General features: G+C 44.0%; 1 protein-coding gene across 2 annotated transcripts in view; it reads left to right on the forward strand.

Annotated features, from left to right (window-relative positions):
- The first annotated feature begins 4,282 nt into the window (after window positions 1–4,282).
- Window positions 4,283–24,199, forward strand: part of PTAR1 (protein prenyltransferase alpha subunit repeat containing 1) — a 43,065-nt gene continuing 23,148 nt past the window's right edge. For both annotated transcript variants that reach the window (XM_068176662.1, XM_068176663.1), the window contains exons 1-3: window positions 4,283–4,418; window positions 8,078–8,247; window positions 22,159–22,225. In XM_068176662.1, coding sequence (XP_068032763.1) covers window positions 4,333–4,418; window positions 8,078–8,247; window positions 22,159–22,225 — 323 coding nt within the window. In that variant the 5' untranslated portion in view covers window positions 4,283–4,332. The remainder of the gene's footprint in view (window positions 4,419–8,077; window positions 8,248–22,158; window positions 22,226–24,199) is intronic.

Below are 24,199 nucleotides of genomic sequence, written 5' to 3' on the forward strand. Positions count from 1 at the left end.
TCAATGATGCTGTTTCCACAAGCCCATAGATGCTTAACTGACCACATAATGAACAAAGCCACACCACACTCCCTACTCTGGTAACCAGTCTTTACCATAAAATATAATTTATTGCAGTAAAACCATTACATTAGAATATTACATTTTGATGCAATAACAATATACAATGAATTTCTCACGTGAACCTTGGAGCTTCCTTGGAGCAAAGCCAGAAGTACCTGACCTTGCCGGAACACTGCTGTAACAGAGTTGCAGGACAAGTGCCCAGAGGAGCCAGCTCTCCCTGTCCTAGTGATGCCACACCTCAATTCCTGAGCCCAGTTCTCAGCCCCTCAGTTCAGGAAGGACATTGTGGAGTCCTTGGAGACATACTCCTGGAGTGTGTCCAGAGAAGGGCAATGGAGCTGGGGAAGGGTGTGGAGCACGATTTCTATGAGGACCAGCGGAGGGAGCTGGGGGTGTTTAGGCTGGAGAAAAGGAGGCTTAAGGGGACACCTTATTGCTCCCTACAACTGCCTAAAAGGAGGGTGTAGCCAGGTGGGGGTTGGTCTCCTCTTCCAGGCAACAGGATGAGAAGAAATGGCCTTAAAACTGCAACCCAGGGAGGGTCAGGTTGGATACCAGGAAGAATTTCTTCACTAGAGTAACAATGGAACATCGGAATGGGCTGCACATGGAGGCAATGGACACAACACTCCTGGAGGAGTAATTTCTTGAACTTCTCCAGGACACGGCACTTAGTGCTATGGTTTATTTGACACAGTGGTGTTTGGTCAGAGGTTGGACTCAGTGATTTTGGACATGTTTTCTAACCACAACGATTCCACAATTCTGAGTCAGTATTGTGCGTTTAACCAAATATCGTATTAAACAATGACTGAACAGCAGTCATACCACCTAGTATTTACTGCATGACAAATAATTGGCTTGTCTACAATACAGTTTTAGACCTTTTTGTATCATCCCCCATTGTAGATATCAAATGCTGGGTAAGGCAATCTGTCACTCTTGAGAGGTAACCCTGAGAAGCATCCCTGCCTGAGAGATCTCAGTGCAGAAGAGCTCAGTGGGCTCTGGTGGCTGTAGACACTTGTAGTGAGAAGTGACAGTCTCGCAGTCAAACATCCCTTTGGTGTGTGTGAAAGTGTACAGGTGTGGCAATGCTTCATTCCACCCAGTTCCAGACCAGACAAGGCACTGCAGTTCTGGCTCAGGCACTAGTCCCCAATAAGATGTGACTTCCCACAAGCTGGCTGGGTTTGCACATCAGGGCTGATTTCAGCCAGGCCTGTTTGTCAGCGTGGCCTGAACCAAAGTACTGTTAGCTCAGTCACAGCGGGTGCACCTGTTGCAAACAGCAGCAATCTTTCTGTCTGCTAACCTGAGAAGCAAACACAGGCACAATGGTTATGAATGGTATAAAACCATACACACACCCACCACATTTTCTGATGTTGAAGAACCATCACTGAAAAATCTGAAGACTCATGCTTTTCATTATATGAAATCTTTTTAATAAATAGAAAAGCAAGGACAGTGGTGATACACTTTCACTTGTGTTGGCCATGCAATGTGATCTACTTAGAAAAATATTAGGCCATGGGAAATCACTAAGACTGATATGCCTATTTCCCCATGCAATTGTTTTCACTCTCACAAAGGAGGGAAAACTAGCACCAGCTGTGAGACATTTTCACAAAAAATATAATACTGAAATCGATTGCATTAAACTCAGTTGGACTTGTCTATAAAGCTCTAACAAATTAACATTGTTGGGGGGCACAGAAACAAGCCAAGATTATTACCCATTTTGTGAAGGTGGCCATGAACAAATTAACAACTACATTTCACACTTGGTGAACTGGATCTAAATTGCAAAATTTTAACCTTTTAGGCATTTATTAAGGCAATTCTAATGCACTAGGAGTTTGTTATGTCACTTTAGATAGTTAGAAGGACTATTATTCTGTACCCATGAGAGAAGAAGTCCTCAAGCAAATAGTTTCCAATACTTTTGAGACTGCCTCAGATGACATAGGAATGGATTACTCAGGGAAATTTCTGCATGTAACAGAAAGATAATTCCTGACTATTTAATTACAGTCTATTTTCTACAGTTTATGCCCTATGTGAAATGTAACAAAAGAGTATTTTCTGAAATAAATTTTTACAATTTCCCCAAAATTACAGCAAGTAAGCATTCTTAGCTGACAATTCAATAATCACTCCCAGAAGCTACTATAAAGTATCATGTGCAATATTAACACCAATGCCCACCTTACAAGCTTTGACAACATATATAATTGCTAAGATGTACAATTAAAATAAATTTTATTATTACATTTAAATAAGAATAGCAATTTAATATGCATTCCTCTTTAAAAGGTGTGCATGAAGTCATAGACAGTATATGGTCAGTTGATTGAACAATTCTAAATAACTACTTTTGCAACCTTTAAGTACATTAGTAGTTTTGTATCAATTTTCAGTACTTTAAGAACTTTGCATTGTTATGGTTGACTTTCACTTTTACCCAATAGTAAAACCAAAAAACTACCAAAACCCCAACCCATCACAAACACAAAAATTCAACTTTTAATCCACAGAGTATTTTTGTCATGATTAATGACATCTGAAAGTTGTTTAGTTTAGGTCTAATTCACCAAAACCTCTTAACAGAATTCCAACAACAAAAACCCAACTCAAACCAACCTCACAGCTAGAACAATTTCAGGCACTGTATTACCAGACTGAACAAACAAATTGCACAGGACAAAGTGAGCAGGCAGTGAGTCAGAAAAGGTATACTGTCCAACACATAAAACCAACTTACTCCTTTCCCGCAATGCAAATAGGCAAAAATTAAAAATTCAGGGTTATGCTGAACACAGTAATCTAAGCTATTTTGAAAAAACAGTTTGCATTTTTCAGCTAAAAATATCTCCCAATAGTCACCAAGTGTTGCAACACTTTTCCTCATATTTGTATTTTTGCCTATTTGACATCCAGAATGTATCAGTTTGCTTCAACAATTTTAGACACCACAGTCATAAAAAAGTGTCTATACATTCTACGAAGTGAAAGAAAACCTGCAACAGCACAGACAGAATTCCCTGAAGCCAACATTATTTAGTCTAATTTTTTCCACTAAATATATTGGCTATTAAGAAGTGATTTACTAAAATATGAATACTGATCTAATATTGACATCCAACTGAGATGGACAAAAACTCTCTAACAGTTTAAAATTAGAAAGTGTATGTTTATTACAACAGCCAGGCACTACGTGGGATAATTCCCTAATGTGCACTGCAACAAGTGCACAGGTTTTACAGGTATTACAAAGCCCTTTAATTTACAGAAGTCTTGAATACACAAAGTATGAATGCATATTCATATCCCTGTCACTTCCACTAATTGGCAAACACGCTATTAAGCATGCGTAGTTTTGTTCCCTGAAATGAGTCGGGGGTCCATTTTGGGGAGGAGTCTCCAAAATGAAGAAGTAAAATAAGTCTTCCTCATTCTGACCTTTCTGCCTTTTCAATGCATATGTGACAAATGAATCCTTGTAGTTTTCCTGTGTTCAATGGATTCCTCAAGTATGGGAATTCTGCAACCGTTTTGTGTCCCTGAAATCTATTTATCACATTCTGTTTTTCATAAGCACAGCTACCCAAACAGAAAGTTGACAAGCAATGGGTTACTAGATCCTGGATATCTGATCTAAGATCCAGCTACTGTTAACTATGAGCAGAGCCTATATATCTACTTCCGCTAACTCAGCAACATCTAATTTAACTATCATTCTAGCTTTCCTAAAATTCTTAATTCTTCAAAATTAATGTCTCAGAAGGCCCCATAAAATGTCCCACATGCCAATTTATTTTATTTTTTAAGGAGACTATATGGGTCTATTAGGCCTCTTCGGGGGGGGGGAGGAGGGAAGCAATGATGAAGCAGATGATGATGACATTGCAAACTTTCAAATTAGAAACAAATCAACTATGCACGGTTAATGCTTTGTAAATACATTACATACAATTTCTAATGACAAGTAAATACATAAGTCACGGTCCAGAATTACAGTCGCCTCTTCGCATTCCGCCTTGAAGACAAACGCTCCCATGTCTGCTGGCAGTCAAGAGAAGCTATATACACAACGCTTATCTTTCAAAGCTACACGGCCTAGCGCGATTCCTGACACAACAAACGCACGGAGCGATAAAACCACGTCGGAGCACCGGGCGCCTCCGGCCGCGCCCCGGCACCGCCCCGCGCCCGCCGCGGCCGCGCTGCCCCGGAAGCGCTCCCGCCGCCGCCTGCGGGAACATGGCCGAGACGGCGGAGGAGGTGGCGGTGCTGGTGCAGCGGGTCGTGAAGGACATCCGCAACGCCTTCCAGCGGAACCCACACATGTGAGTGCAGCCGCGGCCGGGCGGCGCGGAGGGAGCGCTGCCCGCGCTCCGGTCCGTGCGCATCCCGCGGCCGCCGGCGGGCGGGGTGCGGGTCCCGGCGGGGCCGGCCGGGGCCGGGCCCGGGCCCGGGCCCAAGGTCACGCCGTGAGCGGCCGCGGGGACCAGCCGGGTCTCCTCCGAGCGGGAGGGCCGGCTCCGGGCGGTTGCGGTGGCACCTGTGCCTCCTTGGGGCAGGGTGCCGTGTCCCTGTCCTCGGTGCTCTCCTGCCGCCGCGGCTTCCCCTGGGCTCGCTCCGGGAGCCTGAGCCGGGGCGACAAGTGCGGCCGCGGCCGCAGCCCGGCGGCCACAACCGCCCCGCCGGTAAAACGCAGCGAGTCATGGAAACCAGCGAGGGTTCTGCAGTCTGGAAGCGACATACATATTTTCAAAGAAAAGTTGCTGATGAGCTCTCTCTGAACTCGGTGTTTGGCAGTATTAAACTCATCGGGGAGTCGGGATGGGGCTGAGCCTGCCGCGGATGGGCCAGCCCTGCCGAGCCCCACAGGAGGCAGCGGGTTCTGTGTCTGCCTGGAGCAGAGCACTGGTGCTGATGGGAACAAAGCTTAGGATTGAAGCCTCCTGAATTGCACTTTTGCACAAACAGAGCAGTGTGGTGGATGCCGCCTTCAAATCCATATCTGTTGGTAGAAGTGCTACTGCTTTTCATTGTGCGTTGGTTTGAGGAAGACAGAATGACTATGAAAATACAAACCACAGTAATTGTTATCTTATGACAATCAGATTTATCCAGCAATCTGGGGGCAGATGGTCTGTTTTATTTTTCAGTGTTGTTGACCAGCTTTGAGACCCTGTTTTAAGTGCCTCCATACTTCTGTTTCACAGAATGTATTTCCCCAGCCTTTAAGACATAAACCAGGGAATTATCTTTCAATCGATATACAAGCTCCATGTTGGTTATAACAAATAAGGTAGCACATAATGAATAACAACTTCCTAATTTAAGTGAGGTGTATTTATGTCAGCTGAAAACTCTGCAGTCTCTGAGGTAGTGGCCTATTAATTTGTTCCAGAAAGTGATAAGCTAAACAATGGTGTAGGAAAATTTTATGTCAATTTATCCCTTTGCTTAACAAGAAAAGATTAGAGTAAATACCCTCATGTTTCTCTAAATGTAGTAAGCAATTTGGGTGGGCGGCCAGGTTTTAAAATGCAGCATATGGATGCTGTTTAAAAAAAGGCTGTGTTTTGCCTTGAAGCTTCATTTTTAGGATGTGAAGCATAATGTGCTGTAAATGGCCAGTATTTATGAATGAATGTTCTGATTTTTTTCATAGTTCCCACTCCTCTGCCAGGATTCTTTATTGGTAGCAAACTTGGAGATGGTGTTTTTGAAGAATTTGCTGCTATTGCAATTTTGTTTCATAGATGTAATCTCAGAGATGAAAGTATGCTGCAAGAGCTGTGCGTGCTGAGACTGATGCACTGTGACGTGCTTCAAGTGAAAAAGCACAAGCTGCTGCTACTTTATGTCTCGAAGTAGAAAAAGTAACAGTCTTGTCTGCTAGATTTTTGAAGTGGTTGAAAATACTTGAAATAGGACTCTTCAGGCCAATGTAGGCTGTGAGCCCTTTGCTGTGCTGCCTCTGTGCCTCAGGAGCACTGGGCTGTAGCTGTGCTGGCCAGGTCTTTTCATGTATCTTCATCTTGTCTTCTGGTGCTGGCCAGCTGCAGTTCCTGACAGGTGATATCCTGGATTAAACATGTGACAGATCCAGGTTTGAATTATTTTACATGGGAACTGCCTAGCTTCATTGAAAATAGGGATTCTGCTACATGCATGATGTTCCTGTTTACTTACCATACTTTTGTCCAATACTCACCTCTTTTCCAGCATTTATTGATCCTTGTCAATGGCTGCTTGTACACCTACCCACTTGTCAGCTTTGCGCAAACTCTACCTGCCTGTCATTTTGGTGTGTTCAAAGCAGTATTGTGAAACTTAGCTCACCCAAGTCAGACTTCTTCCATTTGGTGATAAGTAAAGGTGTGGATGTTTGTTTTGTGGGTTTTTTTTCCTCTGCTTGCTGTTTGCCTTTGGTATACTGTTTGTGAGTTACAGCTGGTAAGTTCATATGGTAATTCAGAGAGTTATTTAGCCAAGCAGTGCCTGACTGCATCTTGGTTCTTTTGGAGACTTTCATGTCCCTGTATGCAAGGCCAGGCAACATTTTGCCAAGGACTGGGTTTAGCATTCATAAAAGACCCAGTGATACATACAAACTTCAGGCTATTAAGATACTTTGTTGAAAGAAGCAGACTGGAATGTCATTTTAGGTTTAATCTTGCTTCTTGAAGAGCTTAGCTTGTGTTAAATAGAGCAGCACAGATAAGGATCTTGGTTTGATACCCGTTTCTTGCTTTTAGTGGGGTAGAGGAATGCTTTTTTCTTCTCTCTCTTCTCAGCTTACTGGGGAAGCAAAAGGGACCTGCATGTGCATTTGGAGACAGAGCCATGTGATTTGCAAGTGTTTTACCTTGAGTTCACCTTACCTGTGTTTTTTGCAGCTTGTGACATATGGAAGATCAAATCTGTTTCCTCAATAAGCAAATGCATTCTTAAACAAGCACACTGTGTCACTTTTGATTATCTCAGTAACAGTCCAGTGAGGACAGAGAACTAAATCAGCACACTCAGAGTACCCAGTAATAAATTTTATTTAAGATAATTGAGTTAGGGTTTAGGAGCTGACACTTGCCGTGTATCTGCAAATCTTGTATTAAGAAGTCTTAAGATGGAGAATTTGTTTTCTGAGATCGCAAGAAATATTTTTTATCCTGTGTGAGATATGAGGATTTTCCTCTTTAGCAACAATCTTTTCTATTGAATGGGAGTTGGTGGAGAAATGATGCATAATCGAAATAAAACAATGTTGCTTTATGTCTAAACAAGTGTGAATTCTTGATAAGCTGTGTTTATTTCTAAGAAGCTGCCAAAGCTGCTATTCAGCATGCTAGAAAAACCTGACAAAAAGTAAAATATGATATGGCCCATTGAAACTGAACAGCTGAGTCTCTTCTGCTTTGTTTGCTGGTACAAATGGTCATGTTTGTCACTGTTGTTTTAAAGGCTTACATTTCTTGTACAGAGTTGTCATCTAATCAGACTGGCCTCTGTGTCTCAGATCTTCCCCCTGTTGATCATCCTGCTTTGCATAGGACGATGAAAAATGGGACATGTGGAAGTGAGCATATTCTTCTGTGTGATTCTCAGTTTCAGAGCACCTGCTGCAGAGTACACCTGGGTAGCTTTTGGTCAGTCAGGTGCCTGTTCTAGTTAGCATGTTCTGTTTCTCTTGCCGAAGCAGCAGTTACAGCTCTGTTGTGTATTTATTGCAAAACCAGGGATGCTCATGTTGATTTAGCTGAGTTAAACTGATTGGGTAATAGTCTAAAAACAGAAAAAATGGGGCCTTCATCATTTCAGATCTTTGTGAAGATCAAATAAAACTTTTCCGATTACAGATTTCAGCAAAGACGAAGAAAAAGGATGATGTAATGTTTGTTTGGGAAGCATTGCCAACCATTGCATTTCTGTATCGAGAAAAATAATTGTTACCTACTTGAAATAAGCTTAATTGTATTTCTCTCTGTTTTTTAAGAGATGAAATTGGATTAATACCCTGCCCTGAAGCCAGATATAACCGGAGCCCTATTGTCCTGGTAGAAAACAAGCTTGGTGTGGAGAGCTGGTGTGTGAAGTTTCTTTTGCCATATGTCCACAATAAACTTCTCCTCTACAAACAGAGAAAACAGTGGCTGAACAAGGATGGTAAGTTCTGAGTTGGAGAAGAGTATATGATGTGAACTTTAGTGCACATTTTTTATTTATCCTAAAATAATTTAGTTTGGAAAAGAACTTTAAGGTCAGAGTCCAGCCATAAACCTGACACTGCCAAGTCTAGCACTAAACCATGTTCCTAAGTGCTGTGTTTACATGACTTTCAAAATACCTCTAGGGATGGTGACTCTACCACTTCCTGGACAACCTGTTTCAATTTTGACAATGCTTTCAGTGAGGAAATCTTTCCTCATATCTAACCTAAACCTCTCTCGGTACAGCCTGAGACCATTTTCTCTCATCCTGTTGTTTGTTACCTGTGAAGAGAGACTGACATTTACCTGGCTACAATCTCCTTTTATGTAGTTTTGGAGAACAGTGAGGTTCTCCCAAGCCCCCTTTTCTCCAGGCTAAACACCTCCAGCTCCCTCAGCTCCTCTTTATAAGAGCTGTGCTCCAGTTGCCCTTCTCTGGGCTCACTGCAGCACCTTGATGTCTCAGTGAGTACATGGAGATGGTCACTGATGTGGTCCTGCTGGCCACACCATTGTGATCCAAGCCAAGATGCCTTTGGCCTTCTTGACTGTCTGGGGACACTGCTGGCTCATGTCCAGCTGGTTCTGGCCAGCACCCCTGGGTCCTTTTCCAACAAGCATCTTTCCCGCAAGCCTGTGGTGTTGCAAGGCATTGTTGTGACCCAGGGGCAGGACCAGTCAGAACCTCTTACAAGTGGCCTCGGCACATCGATCCAGTTTGTCCAGATCCCCCTGCAGAGCCTTCCTACCCTCCAGCAGATCACTCCCACCCAGAGAGGTGTAATCCCCAAACTGACTGCGACGTTGTGTTCTTTTCTCCGGTCCTGCGCAGCTCCAGAGAGCTTGGAATGGCGCTGCTTCTCGGCAGGACTCGGGGACACCGCTTGGTTCCGGGCACTTTTTTGTTTGCGCACCGGGGATGGGCTGGCTGCATTCTGCTGCTGGGCACGAGGGACGAGGCGAAGAAGTAAGGAATTGTCCACTCTGTCCATGTGGTTGGCTAGAGAGTTTTTATTGGCGCATGGAGCTGTGATGGAGAGGCGCTGCTGCTCTCCAATGCAGCGAGGACAAAATGTCGGCGGGCATAGAACAGAGTGGGGTTTTATAGGGGGTGGGCCAAGGGAGACGCAAGCCCCCCTCGCCCAATGGGGGCAGGCTACAAGGGTGTGATGTGCACTGGGATGGCCAACAGGGATGTGACGGGGGGTGGACATGGGCTCCGGGGCAAATGGGGTTGCGGGGCTGGGGTAACCAACAGGGAAGCCTCAGGAAGGAGCAGGGGGTGGTTGCTGGAATTGATCTGGAGCTGGACACCGTGGGGGGAACAGGGGTGTACAGAGGGATACAGAAAACCGGCAGAGTAATACATATCAAAACCCCTAATCTGAACCCAAAATCTGGGATGCAACATCTCCCCGCTTTAAAAAATATAAAGAAGGCAGTTGCTTTGATTTCTTTGCCTTTTGCACGGCGGCCTCTTCTCCCAGTTTCTTCTGCTGCTGCGACTGCGGTGACTGCTTTGCAGATGGAAGGGGCCTGGAGATGCTGCTGGAGCTGGTTTTCCTCGGGGTGTTTGCGGACAGGGGAATTGGGAAAACAACTTTATTGTAGACATAGGATACTGGGGCATAACTGGATTGAGGTAGCTGAAAAAAGAATGTTATTTAGGGAGATGTGGAGTTCCCTCCCTCCTTGCGGTGTCTGCGATTGGATGCAACCCCTAGATTGGTGGGATCATTGGTTGCATCTACAGGCACTGTATCGCTCTGACTCACTGACTATCCTGGTGTGTAAGATTTGACATGCCTCCTGGGGATCCACTTGACTCCTGAGGGTGTGGATACGCAGGCATATCCCCGTCCCCAAGTCAAAAGTGGGAAGGGACCCTGGATTTCTTTACTTTAGAATCTGGATCCCTCACTAACACGGGAGGCCACTCCTCTGGCTGGAGCTCCTGATGTTGTTTAAAATGCCTCAGGGCTGGCAGTTCTGGTCTGTCAAAAGAACAGTTTAAAAAGTTGATGGTAAACAATGCCTTGCAGAGCCTCTTGTGCGGTGACAGCACTCGCACATCTCCCCGCTGCTTCTGGAGGACCTGTTTCAGCGTCTGGTGAGTCCTCTCTTATGGCTTGGCAGGTGGGGGTGTGGGGAATCCCAGTCTTATGTTGGACCCCCCATTCCTGAAGGAAGTTGCTGAACACCTTGGAAGTATATGCTGGACCATTGTCAGTTATAATTGTGGCTGGGACCCCCAGAGTGGCAAAGGCGTGTATGAGGTGTTTTCTCACGTCTGTGGCCCTTTCCCCTCTGTGGGCTGAGGCAAAAACTGCTCCCGAGAAGGTGTCCATGGTTACATGGACATTCCTGAGTTTCCCGAATTCAGGGACCTTGGTGACATCCATTTGCCATACCTCACAACTGTGGAGACCTCTGGGATTCACACCTGCTCCCAGTGTTGGTAGAGCTGCCTCCTGACAGTTGGGGCATGAGGCCACAATTTCCCTGGCTTGGTCACGCCGCAGATGGAACTGGCGTACCAGACCTGGGGCATTTTGATGGAACTGCTGATGGCTGAGCTTGGCCTGCTCGACTGTGTTCGGCTGGCCTCCTAGCTGTACTGGGGCTGACAAGGCATCTGCTCTGCGGTTCCCTTCGGCAATGAAGCCTAGGAGATCTGAGTGTGATCTCACATGTACCACATAGAAGGGATGCTCACGGTTAGAAACCAGGTGTACTAATTCTGTGAGCAACCTGAAGATGACCTGATTTGAGACTTCTTTTATGACTGCATGTTCAGCTCTGGACACTGCTCCTGCTACATATGCCGAATCCATTACCAGATTAAAAGGTTGGTTAAATTTCTCAAAAGCCCTCACCACAGCATCTAACTCTGCTACTTGTGGGGAGCCTTCTACTATTTTAACATCAGATTCCCACAACTGAGTCTCTGGGTCCTTCCAAGTCACTACTGACTTGTGGGACTTCCCTTACCCGTCTGTGAACACTGTCAGGGCTTTGAGTGGTTTTTTACTTTGTATTTCTTTTGGTAACAATTTGAATTTGGTGTTGAATAAGTGGTGGCCAGGATGTCTGATCTGAATTCGGCCTGAGAAGCTATCCAGAGCAAACTGCAAATTCTCATTCTGTCTTAAAAGGTGTTCGAAAATCTCTTTGGTCAGCTTCCCTGTGGATATTTTGATGGGGAGGTGGATACATGTAAAGTCACAACCTGCTAGTACCTGCAGATGAGCCCTGGCCTGCATTATGAGCTGCGCCATCAGCTCTTGCGGTCTGGTGATACTCTTGGAGACTGTCTGTGGCCAAGGAACACCCACTCTCTTATTAAGAGGGGGTCCTGTGGACCCTTGTCCCACTGGAATATCATCCCATACAAATGGGGTAACTCATCTAGGACAATGAAGCGGAATGGCAGCCCTGGTTGACAGCGATGGGCCTGCCTGTTCGCAGTGGTGGTTTGGACCTTCTCGAGTGCTGCTCTGGCCTCCCAGGTCAGGACTCTCAGGGAACCTAAACCCTCATCCCCTCCCTTTCTGCTAACAAGTCAAAAAGAAGGGATAGTTCCCTCATGGTGAGCCCCAGCTATGGCCTGATCCAATTTAACAAGCCGCACAGGCATTGGAGGTCGTTCAGCATTTTAGGGTTGTTATTTATTTTAATTTGCTGAGGCCTGATTGTTTTGTTGTTAATTTCCAGGCCTAGATACTTCCAGGATGGCAACAACTGCACCTTTTCCTTCTGTATCTCAAATCTTGCCACCGACAAGGCCCTAACAGTGTCCTCCAGAGCCACTTGTAGGATCTCGCTGTCAGGGGCACAAATTAACACATCATCCATGTAATGATAGAAAATACAGGATGTCCAGTTGGCACGCACTGGGGACAGGACCCCAGCGACATACCACTGGCATATAGTGGGGGAACATTTGAGACCCTGTGGTAACACTGTCCAGTGGTAGCGCTTCATTGGGGCTTCTCTGTTAATGGAGGGTACAGAGAAGGCAAAGCAAGGGGCATCATCTGGATGGAGTGGGATTTGGAAGAAACAATCCTTGATATCAGTCACTGCCAAATTGTAATTTTGGGGTAGCATAGAGGGAGATGGCATACACGGTTGGAGAGAGCCCATGTCTTCCACAGCCTCACTGATCTTTCTTAAATTGTGGAGGAGTCACCACCTGTCCCTCCCCATTTTTTTAATTACAAACACTGGAGAGTTCCAGGGGCTGTTTGTTTCTACAATGTGTCCTTTTGCTAATTCTTCCTCCACTAGTTCTGTGAGTGCCTGCAGTTTTTGCTTACTCAGCAGTCACTGCTCCACCCAGATGGGCTTATCTGTGAGCCATGTTAATTTCTGTGTGGGGCGCTTTTCAGTGGCCGCACCTAAAAATGCTGGGGGTCCGGAAATTCCAATTTGGCTCCCCACTGTGACATGGGCATCTCTCCCCCATAAGGTGAATTTGCAATTGATGACGAATGGACGTACTGAGGCTAGCAGCCCATTCAGACCCTTAATTTGGACAATGTTCTTAGATTGTCTCACTGGATGGGGCCTGCCTAGTTGTAAGACTGGCGTGGCCATGCTTTGTAGCTCCCAGTGTGACGGCCACTTGTGTGGTGGAATGACCATCACATCTGCCCCTGTGTCCATCTTCCCCTGAAGATGTATTGAGTATCCCTTGCACTTAAGTTTGCACCATACGAGGGGTTTTTCCTCTCCCAACTTCCCAGCATAAAAGACTTGAGAGTTCCAAGTCATTGCACAGGGCACGAGGATTGGGAATTGCCTGTGCAATAACTTGCCCTTAGGTAGGAAGGGGGGGGGGGGGGGTGGTGGACACAGTGTGCCGTGAGATAGAAAAGCATAGAAAAGCCTTGGATTAAGAATGGATATTACCGGAGGGACTTCTGTCTCTAATGGAGTGCTCTTTGTGTCCCCAACAACGAGGTACCTGCAGTTTAAAAGGTCTTCTTTCCTCCTGGTTTCACAGCGGCCGATGTGCAATAGAAGCTCTGCATCCGCTATGAAGAACTGCCAGTCTTGGGAATGGAAATGGACAGAATTAGTGAGTTGGAGCCGATAAGGCTCCCTGTTGTCGGTGGTGGAGAGGCAGCCGCTTACAGATGGAATTAGGTGGTGCATTGCGGCCCCTCTTGCAGCACCGTGCCTTGCCTCATTTCTATCAAAGTGTGGGGCAAGTCCACGCTGTTCCCCTAGTTTTTTGAAGCAGTGGGGTTCCTGTCCCCACTACCTCCTCCCACAGCCCCGGGTGGTGTAGACCCTAGAAATGGGCAGTGATCCTGAAAGTGTCCCTCTTGATGACAGTGGAAGCACCGGCGTTTAGGTGGGAATTGCCTCGGTGCTAAATTCCTTGGAGGAGCAGCAGCCGAGGCGACCAGCTTGTTTTTGGGTTTCTTCGGGGCTTCCTCCATCATCAGGTGCGACTTCAGGGTGCACTTTTCAATGATCTGTTCGAGGGTCGGAGGTGGTGAGACTGGCAGTGCTAAGATGATTCTTTTGCACGTGTCATTGGCATTCATGTACACCAGTTCCAGGCTAGTCTGTCCCAGAGCTCAGGTCTCTCCACGTCTCTCAACTGCTGCCCGGACTTGGTCTACAAAGTCTACAAAAGGCTCAGCAACACCTTGTATAGGGAACCATCGGGTCCTTGGTGGGCATGCCCAGGAACGCACGCTCTGCTGCACCCCTGGATATGTCCAGCACGGCCGCTGGAATCCCCCGAGCCTGGAGCTGCCCCTCACTCCATTCTCCCTCACCCACAAGATGGCCTAGGGTGATTGGTTCTTCTGCGAAATCCAAGCTGTAAGGCCCCTCTTGGATTTCGGGAAGCAGCTCTGCTGCCAATTCCTTCCACCTCCTCTCTCACAGGCTGTATTCCGATGGAGAAGCAGGCAGCTAAACAGATGCTTAAGGTCTGCTGGCACTATGGTTTTAGATGTCAAAGTTGCTTTTAAAATGCCCTTAAAAAAAGGACTTTTTTGTCCAAAATTGCACGATGTTTTGCAGACCTCTTTTATTGATTCATAGGGAAGGGATGTCCATGTAGGGTTTTCCCTTCCTCTGGTGTAGGGGGCTGGAGTGTGGAGCGACTGCTTGATTTCATAAACTGGACCCTGCCCCCCCCCCCCCCACCCCCTCTCTCTGCACACTCCTCCCCCCTCCCCCCCCCTTCCCCCCCGTCTCCGAAGAGCAGGGGCGAGGTGCAGCCCTCCCTCGTGGCCACCCTCCATCTTGGGAAGACAAAGGCCCTGGACACATGGCCTTGGCTTCCTCAGGGGAACAAAGAAAGGACTTCAGGGACACGGTGCTGCACGGGGTAGCGCCAAAACTGGGATTTTTAACTGGGATGAAGGGGTTGAAAAAAGGGTTTGGGGTTGGTTCCTCAGCAAAGTAGCTAATGTCGCTAAGGCGGGGGCGCCGGGGCGGCTCGGGGGAGCCAGGAGCACGGTCCACATTTGTGGAGCTGCCCTGTGTCTTAAAGCAGCGGAGTACTCTCCCCTGCCTACCCGGATTAAGGGAAGAGGGAGTAGGAGAAGAAGGTGGGGAAGCGGATTCACCGGTAATAACAGTTTTGCTCAATGGCTCTTTCCCTTCCCGGTTCGCATACCACACCGACTCCGCTTTTACTACTTTCCAAATTAACAGATGAAGGTTAGGGAAAAAGCCCTTCACAGAGGGATCCCTGTGCTCAGTCCCCTCCGCTAACTTTGCCCCTATGCACTCCCAAAACTCCTTTTTATGAATATCTTCTGCAGTTACGCGGGGGAAGGAAAAGTACAGCCACCGAACAAAATTCTTCACCGAGCTTTTGGGGAATGGGCCCTTTACTGACAGGATTTCTTTAACTTGGGAATAGAATTCCTTCTGTTGGGTGGTTAGCACGGACCCCATGCTATTTCCCCTTCACCCCTAGGTGCAGGAAAAGTGAGGAAAAAAACCAAAAAAGGTGTATGACCTCAGTGGTTACCACTTGCATTGTGCACCACGCGTCCCCTAATCCGGGAATGCGGTAAGCTCACCCACATGAAGGAGAGTATTAGCTGGGCCCGTCCCTACGACTAATACTCACCAAAATGAGAATCTCAGCAAACGAAACTGCACCAGGGTCCTCGGCTCCTGGGAAGCATCTTCTCGTCGGCTTTCTGTGGCCGTGAAAAGTTGTGCTTCCTTTCCCACACGAGTAAAGCACCGCATGCTTCCCTCGGGGGTGCTGGAGACTTTACTGACCTACTTCAGGGAGTCTACACTCCTGTTTTCAGTCTGGCACAAAGCACTGTACCAGTGCTTTGATCCACCAAAGTGTGGATCATCGCTCACTCGGCTGGGTAGCGGTGCTTGTTGGTGGGCGGTGCGGCCCTGCGGTGGTAATGACAGCTCTCCGCGTGGCTTCGGGGTGCTTCACGGTGAATCTCCGCCTGCGCCGGCTGCTCCGCTGCCCATGGCCACACGTCTTGGCGCCTCTTGCGACGTTGTGTTTTTTTTCCCCGGTCCTGCGCAGCTCGAGAGCTTGGAATGGCCCTGCTTCTCGGCAGGACTTGGGGACGCCACTTGCTTCTGGACACTTTTGGGTTTGCGCACCAGGGATGGGCTGGCCGTGTTCTGCTGCTAGGCATGAGGGACAAGGCGAAGAAGTAAGGAATTGTCCACTCTGTCCGCGTGGTTGGCTAGAGAGTTTTTATTGGCATGTGGAGCTGCGATGGAGAAGTGCTGCTGCTCTCCAATGCAGCGTAGACAAAATGTCGGCGGGCATAGAACAGAGTGGGTTTTACTGGGGGCAGGCCAAGGGAGGCACAAGCTCCCCTCGCCCAATGGGGGCAGGCTACAAGGGTGTGATGTGCACTGGGATGGCCAACAGGGACGTGACGGGGGTGGACATGGGCTCCGGGGCGAATGGGGTTGCGGGGCTGGGGTAACCAACAGGGAAGCCTCAGGAAGGAGCAGGGGGTGGTTGCTGGAATTGATCTGGAGCTGGACACCGTGGGGGGAACAGGAGTGTACAGAGGGATACAGAAAACCGGCAGAGTAATACATATCAAAACCCCTAATCTGAACCCAGAATCCGGGATGCAACGACTGAGGGTGCACTCAATGCCCTTGTCTGGATCATTTACCCTTCCTAATGCCAATTTAATGTGTTCTGGAAGAAACGGTGGTTACTGAGTAGAGCAGGCTTTGGATTGTGCCTCTTAACTTGAATGATTTTAGGGTCATTTGAAAATTAAATTTCTTTCTCTCCTGCTCAAACTGGAAAGGTTAGAGACATACAACTTCAGTGAGTTCTTTGAGGAAGTGATGTTAGTTGATACAGAAAGAATCTTTTCCTGTTTTCCTGAGTCAAAGGAAAATGGGGTGATGTATATATCTACTGTAAGAAATGAGTGCAGTGTGTTTCAGATGCAGAGGTACCAGAAATCATTAGTCCCTACTGCTTGATAATTGTCAAGTTTTATTTTCTTTCTCATCTCTTTGTTTTGTTTTGTTTTTTAGTTTAACTTGCATGAAAAATTCTTTGGTATATGTTCTTTAAAAAAATTCAAAATAAAAAATTATGAACACATGTGACATAGGAGGTACTTGACTGCTTATAAGTTGTCCTGATCAGACTAAGAATGAAAACGAATAGCTAGTTGATGAAGCAAGTTTTTTGTTTATTGTTGCAGTATCTTTTAAGTAGCAGTTGGAATAAAGAATGCTGGGCTTCTGAGTGTCTTATTTCTGCTGTTTTTTTTTTTTTTTAATTTCCTTTAGAGACTTCTTTCTAGTATCTTTTACCTACTGTGGTATTTTTCATATTCCTCAGAAAGAGGGATATCTATTCTGTTGAAGAGTACCCTGTAACCATTCACAGAATTCAGATCTTTAGTATGTCATATGCACCTGGGTTTCAGTTTTGGAATGTTACCATATTTTAATTTTTTTCTGTTTACTTGTAACTAACCTGTCCATAAAGCACTGACTGTGTCCATTTTGCTTCAACATGTGTGGGATTGTCTTCCCCTCCTGAAGCATACCAAACAGCCACCATTCATTCAGTTGTGTTGATTGCAGCTATAGCAAAGCCAATCTCCCTGGCTGCTTTATGAAAGAGAGAGATAAAGAATTATGTTTTAAACAGTGGGATGTTAGCATACATCTGGTGCAGACTCTAGCACCTAGTCATAACTAACATGGTGTACTACTTGGTATTACTGCTAGGTAAGTTTTTAGAGTAGGTCTGTGTAGATCAGATGATGATATGTGGCCAGTAGCACTTCTCCTTTGATACCTACTTTTCTTTAGTGTTTTTTTGCTGTATTCTGTTTCACTTTAAGTGGATGAAGCCAGATATGCACTGATGCTCATTAAAGTGTAGAGTATGGCACAGTCAGGTGGTGTTGGTCAGGTCTGTAAATGTGCACTTGAGCTTCTTTTGCCTTTGGAGAGATACAGAGAAAGAAGATTGAGGTCTTTAGTGGATCTTGGAGTGGGAGCATTCTTAAGGCAGAGAGTGTTGCATTCTTCTGTGTTGTCTGCCTGATGGTGGGATCTAGATTTGCTAAACACACTGATTTCTTACTAGAAATATATGGATATATAATGCAAGCATTTTGGAAATGGCAGACAAGGCAGATCATGACAAGGAGGAACCCCTTCTCCTGGCAGCACAGAGTCTTCCAGTGCTAGCTGTACACCTTGAGTGATGTTAGAGTAACAGTGCACTGGCTTGATCCTTAGAAGTAATTACCCTTCAAAAGAGTAGCTTAAAGAAATTGAAGTGTTTTCATGTGTTGCTGGGTATGACAGACCCATCAGTTGTGTTTTATTTTTGTCTAACAGATTGTGTGTGTTTGTGCCATCGTGTTTCCCACACTCCTAGAGGGTTGATGTCATGTCATTATGTGGACTTCAAAAGTTTTACGTTGCCCTTTATTTTTTTATTTTTACATAATTTATTTTCTTGAATGTTTTTTCTCATAACAGACATCTTTAAAAGACTCTTCCTAGAGGATGTGTATTCCTAACAGTAACTTCCATTTCTTCTTGGTCTTTGTGGTTTATGGTTGGACCTGTTAAGACCAGGATGTTTTTGATCACTGCTACCAACCAGCTGCTGATTTATTCAATTCTCATAGAAACTGCTGATTGTGACATGCCAAATTTGAAATTTGTAATGCAGACTATTACACAATTCAATGAACAGAGCTGTAATACAGGGAATTACATAGCTAAATACAAACTTTAGCATTTAAGGAGTTGAACCTACTAGCACGGGCAATCTTAGCAACACCAGTGGTTGTCATTGCAGTGCTTTTGGAGATCTGAGGTAGGAGTTTTTGATGTATATTGTTATTACGCTGCAGATCTTCAGAAGGGTGGCTTCCTTTTGGTCTCAGGTGTTACTGTAACATCTAACCATTGAAATTTCTAGGCAGAGAAAAACTTCTTATTTCAAGCCAAACTACAACATTGAGATCTATGTCACATTTTTGGATGTCTGAAGACAGCTGATAGCCATTACCTGTGTGCTGGCACCTTGCTCCAGTCACACCACTGCAGGTGCTTTGTTGTGATGCTGTCACATCTGCCGATGCTGCAGGGATGGTGTCTGCAGGCCTCTGCTTCCCTCAGGTGAAACCTTGCACAACCCTTCCTCTCAAAATGCAGCTCAGAACACTCTGTCAGTGAATATTGCAGTAGCATGGATTTTAGACTAGTGCCTGCAACTTGTCTGGCTTTCTTTTGAAAATGAAACTCTGTTCTGTTTTGTCTCTTCATTTACAAAAGCTAGTTTCAATTGTGTGAGAAGAGGTGATCTGCAGCATTTTCATGTCTGCTGAAGTTTTCTGTAACCACTGTAAAACACAGTCAGGTTCTTCATGTTCAAACCCTGTTTGTAATTGAGTTTAGGATGTTTTACCATAATTGAGTTTCACATTTGATAAAAGGTTTGAGCAGAAACTGAGCTGCAGTGGTGGAGAGAATTAAAAGTGCATGCTTGGAATTTGTCAGGGTAGTTGTTTTCTTTTGCATCTGGTAAAGAAATAGATTTGTCTATTACTGCTTCAGAACTCAATTGTATCTTCTGTTGAAGCTTGATATAATCGGTGTTTGCAGATGTAGTCTCTACTCGCCTCTTCTGTTTTGAGTCACTGTAAGCCATTTAAAATAAAGCAGCAGAGAACAGGCTGCTAATTTAAGGGTCTGCTTTCAGATGTCTGATATTTTTTCTGACAGGATCCTGGAAGAAGGAGGTGCTTTATAGTAATTCATTGATAGGTTAGTGACACAGATATTTAGTTACAGTTTCTTTTGGATACTTGGAACCCAGACTCATGACTGCTCCCCCTGCTGTTATTTGAGTTTAGACATCTGAATTTTGCAATATGTTTTTATCCTTTCTCCAGTATTTTTTCAATTTATGCATGCATACTATTTATGTCATATCAAGATGATTTTGTGAAATTGTTACAAACTACTCACAGTATATCTAAAAAACTGGATGGAGCTGTATTTAAAGGTGAGCTAAAACCATATAGTTTTATTTGTCCTTTTGCAGCTGGGGAGACTTTAATATGCAAAAGGATGTGTTCAGTGTGAGCACCTATAATGCAGTAGTTTGCCTGAAACATATCTAGTAGAAAGTAATTTTAAATTGTAAATAAAAGATGTTGGGTTCTGTTACTGACGCAGGGGGAATAGTTGGCAAGTACTATCATTGTGTGCCAGATCCGTCATAAGACTTCCCAATAAAAAGTGGCTCAGAGGTTACTAAATTGTGCCATTTTTCTATTGAAAAGTGGCCTAGGGGTTACTAAATTGTCATTTTACATCTCTGGCTCAGAATCCACACTTCATGAATCTTCATCTGTTACTTACATCAAAGAATATTGACATGAAAGAACTGGGTTTTACATGGAGATTTTCCTTTTATCTGCATCTTTCCTTTGATAATGATCAGGATGAAGTGAACCTCTGTGATGGGCAAATGGACAAATGCAAACAAGTCCTGTTTAAGTTGGACTTGATTGAGTGCTGTTACAGACCTTTGAGATTACCAGAATGATCATACTAACTGGAAATCATAACTAAACAAGCTGTGTTTTTCTAAGTTGACTTTGAAAAGCTTTTATGAAAAGTATTCAAAAAACTGAAATAGGCTATAATAAATTTTTGCTTGATGTGCATATAACATGTAGAGTGGTAGTACCTAATAATTACTAAAACCATTGTTGTAGGTAAAATGGAAAATGTACATGAAACAATCACAGCTCACAATTTTAACTATACCTCCTTATAAAAATTATGCTTTGGTAAATGTTCCAAACTAATTTCTAAATGTAAAATTGAAATAGTAGCCACAAAACATTTAGCAGATGTTTAATTTTATGTATGTTTGATTTTGTGTATGTGAATAATCTTGGGATTCCTTAAGAATTGGGATAGTCAGTTGCATAAAATTAAATGGGTGTTTAAATACTTTGCCGGTTCAGGAATTGGGTAAACCAAGGAATAGTGTTTGTACATTCAGGCAGCAAATTAGGAAGAATGTGCAGTTTTTTACATATGAAAAATATTTATTCCTTGGTAGCAAAGAGAGGTTTAACTTGTGAAAATCGAAAGTTAAGTTTGTTCCTTGAGACACTTTTCAAAACATTGCAGCTTAGTGCAAAGTCAACAGTACACTAAAAAATTCCCCACACATGCCCCCCCCATCACCCCCTGCATTATATGGTGGCTTAGCATGTTCCTCATAAGAAAGAACATAATGGAAAACACAATATTTCTTTGTTGGACATAAATGATCAATCAGACACACAGTAATATATGAAGGTATTTCACTTTTAGACCTACTTAAGTATTGACTCTTGTTTCAAAGATATGTGAAGCCAAGTCACGTTTTGCGTGACTTTGCGTTTTGAATTTATGTATCATTACTGTGGAACTTCTTAACAGTTCATTTTGCTGTCATATTGACTGCACTAACCAGAGATCTGTTTCCATGAGATCCCATCCTTTTCTTTTTCCTTGAAGGAATGAAGTACCTCTTATTTGCTGGAAATCACCTGAAGTATGATCTAATTAGTATGTTAAATGCAGGGTAATTAGGAGAGAATGTAGCCAAATTTAATTTACAGTAAAAGCTTGTATAGTCACATTCCAGTTTTATGACATAGTTAAAAATATGTGTAATACATAAATCTACAGTATACAGAGCTTAAATGTGGGGATGCAAGCAAATGTTTTGGTTTTTGCTTTGGGTTTTTTATTGAATTAGTCTTAAAACTTCATTCTGAAGTGCTTCTCAATGTATTTAAAGTGTTTTCTGCACAGTTTAATAGGGAGTGCTTTTGTAATCCTCATTCATAGCTGTGGTGTTTCATTTTTTAGCTACAGGTTTTTTAATAGTGTGTGTATTTTTTGTAACAGTATGATATATGGCAGCCATCTGCAGCTCAGACTTGCTCTAAAATAGTAGGATATATTTTTATTTTTCTCTAGTATTTTAAAATCTTTGGATTTTCTTTGAAGAATTCTCTGCTTCTCATGTGTGTGTGGTTAAAATCACTGAATACTCAATGATTTTATATTACGATTTTTCCTTGCTGAGGGCATACTCAGTTCATTATTTTAAATAATGAAAAGGGGGGATTTGGCAGATCTTACTCCCTCTTAAATTAACAATTAATTAATGCTCTCTCATTTCTGGAATAAGAACAGTGTTTTACAGAGGTACAGCAGCCCGTAGCAGACAGACTTTGAGGAATGAGAGGGAGTAAGGATCTGCAGAGAGATGAGTGCTGTGTGCAAATCATTACTAATCTCAATGTCTCTTGTTCCATTGATTTAGAGCTGATAGATATCACGTGTACCCTGCTACTGCTGAACCCCGACTTCACCACTGCTTGGAATGTGAGGTAAGTAGCACTCAGAAAATGCCATCAAAAGACCTGGGCCTTACATGAGTCAACTGAAAGCTTTGTTTCAAGTGGTTGTTAGTGACACAGCAAGAACTTGTCAGCTAAGAAGTGTTGAAGGAATGTTAAAAATCTCTTCTTTCCTGTATGTTGCAGATAGTTTGAGACTGCCCTTTTTTGGTTTTTGTTGGGTTGGTTTGTTTGTTTGGGGGTTTTTGTTTGGTTGTTTTTTTGTTTTTGGTTTAGTTTTTTATTGCAGGCTGATGATTACAGTGATGCATATGAAGGCATGTTTGCACCACATTTTCAGGGTGTATAAGACCCACTGAACTACCATTCCTCTTTCCTTCTGCAGTTAATGAGGGTAGTGCTCAGCTGATATCTGCTGTGTTTATTCACTGTTCTCATTTTTACCTGTCTTTGAGTTCTTTTGAGATTCCAGCTCAGTTTGCTGCCATTACCAGTGCAGGCTATCAGGGCTCAGTAGGTACACTGCAAGAGAGGGGGAGAAGGTGTCTACTCTTTATTTCAAACACATTTCCCCCCCTCCTCTCTCTTCCTTGTACCTGCTGGATTTAGCATAGCTTCATCATTGGTCAAGCTTCAGAACTTGTCCAGGAGTCATAATGGAGGAGGAACAGGAATTTACCTCCTTGCTCGTCAGGATGTGCAGAAACAACAATTATTTACAATTTTGTAATCTTACAGCTGTTTTGGAGGTTTCAGAGTTGGAGGAATATTCTCTTTCTGTTGCCGAGGTAAGACTGGAGACAGTCAACAAAAGCTATAGTTTCAGGAGGGCTGGAGGACTGACAAAAGTATGATAGTCTCTAGGAGTGCATTAGTGGAAAACAGGACTTCTGTAGTTACAGTGCACTATTGCAGGTGGTGTATTAACAAAATGACCTAGAAAGATAATGGCTGCGTCTAGTTGTCAGCCCTACTTATGGCAAATTCAGTTTTTTCTTTTTTGTTCTTTCACTGCTAATACAGTTCTGAAGGATTCTGCTGTGTTCTGTATCTTTCTATCTCTCAGGTCTAAAAAAGGGGGATGAATGTGATAGCAAAGGGTTTCGTGTTATGAAAATGTGTAACATGAGTAGCTTTGAAGTGTTGAAATGGAATTAGGAGCTTGTGTAAGTACTAGAGCTGCCACAGTAATCTCATGTTATGGTACTTACAATTGATTTTTGGTTTATGTTTTGCGGATTTTTTTTTTTATTGCACATGCATTCATCCTTACCAGTCTGGCTTTTTTTGTACCTGACAGCTGGAAGAGTTAGCTTTTATGTACATGAGAAGAGTAGTTCAAAGTTGTAAGTGAAATTAAAAAGGCTAAGGAATATGGATGAAGATTCTTTTCTCTTTTATGATGTTTATGATTTACTAAAACATACAAATTACTATGGAAGTTGGCCTTACTCCCCGAATTGTTGACTAGTGATGTACCAGTCAGTCTGTCTTTGAAGCTCTGTTTAGCATCCAGAGAGATCTTGTTACACAAGCCAGTCAGTATCTGTGGAGGTTTACCAGCGAGCCCATTCTAGCAAAGGAACTGCTTTGCTGAATCTGACCCTACGTTGTTCTAGGTTTCCGCTGGGAGTTTGCTCTTTTGAAGGGGAGGCACTTTAACTATGTTGACATATATTTCAGCTTCTCTGTGAAATTACAGATCAATCTAGCCAGATGTTTGGCATAATCAGTCACAGAGTAGAGGACTGACTGTGTTCTGTATGGATGCTGGTGATATATCCTTATCATGAGATAGTCACAACTGAGAACTACTTGTATGAGTCTTGCACTCTGCTTGCAGAACATGATGGATCTGTTTTGGGGTGATTGGTTTCTTGTTGCTCAGACGATGTTTGTCATGCCAGGTTCATCTTGCATTCTCCATACACTAATTCACTGCTTTATTTTGAGGGGGAAAAATCATTATAGACTCTTAAGTAGCCTAAAAAATAAAAAGTGTTC

This window comes from Anomalospiza imberbis, chromosome Z (genome assembly GCF_031753505.1).
Source record: "Anomalospiza imberbis isolate Cuckoo-Finch-1a 21T00152 chromosome Z, ASM3175350v1, whole genome shotgun sequence".
Lineage (NCBI taxonomy): Eukaryota > Metazoa > Chordata > Aves > Passeriformes > Viduidae > Anomalospiza > Anomalospiza imberbis.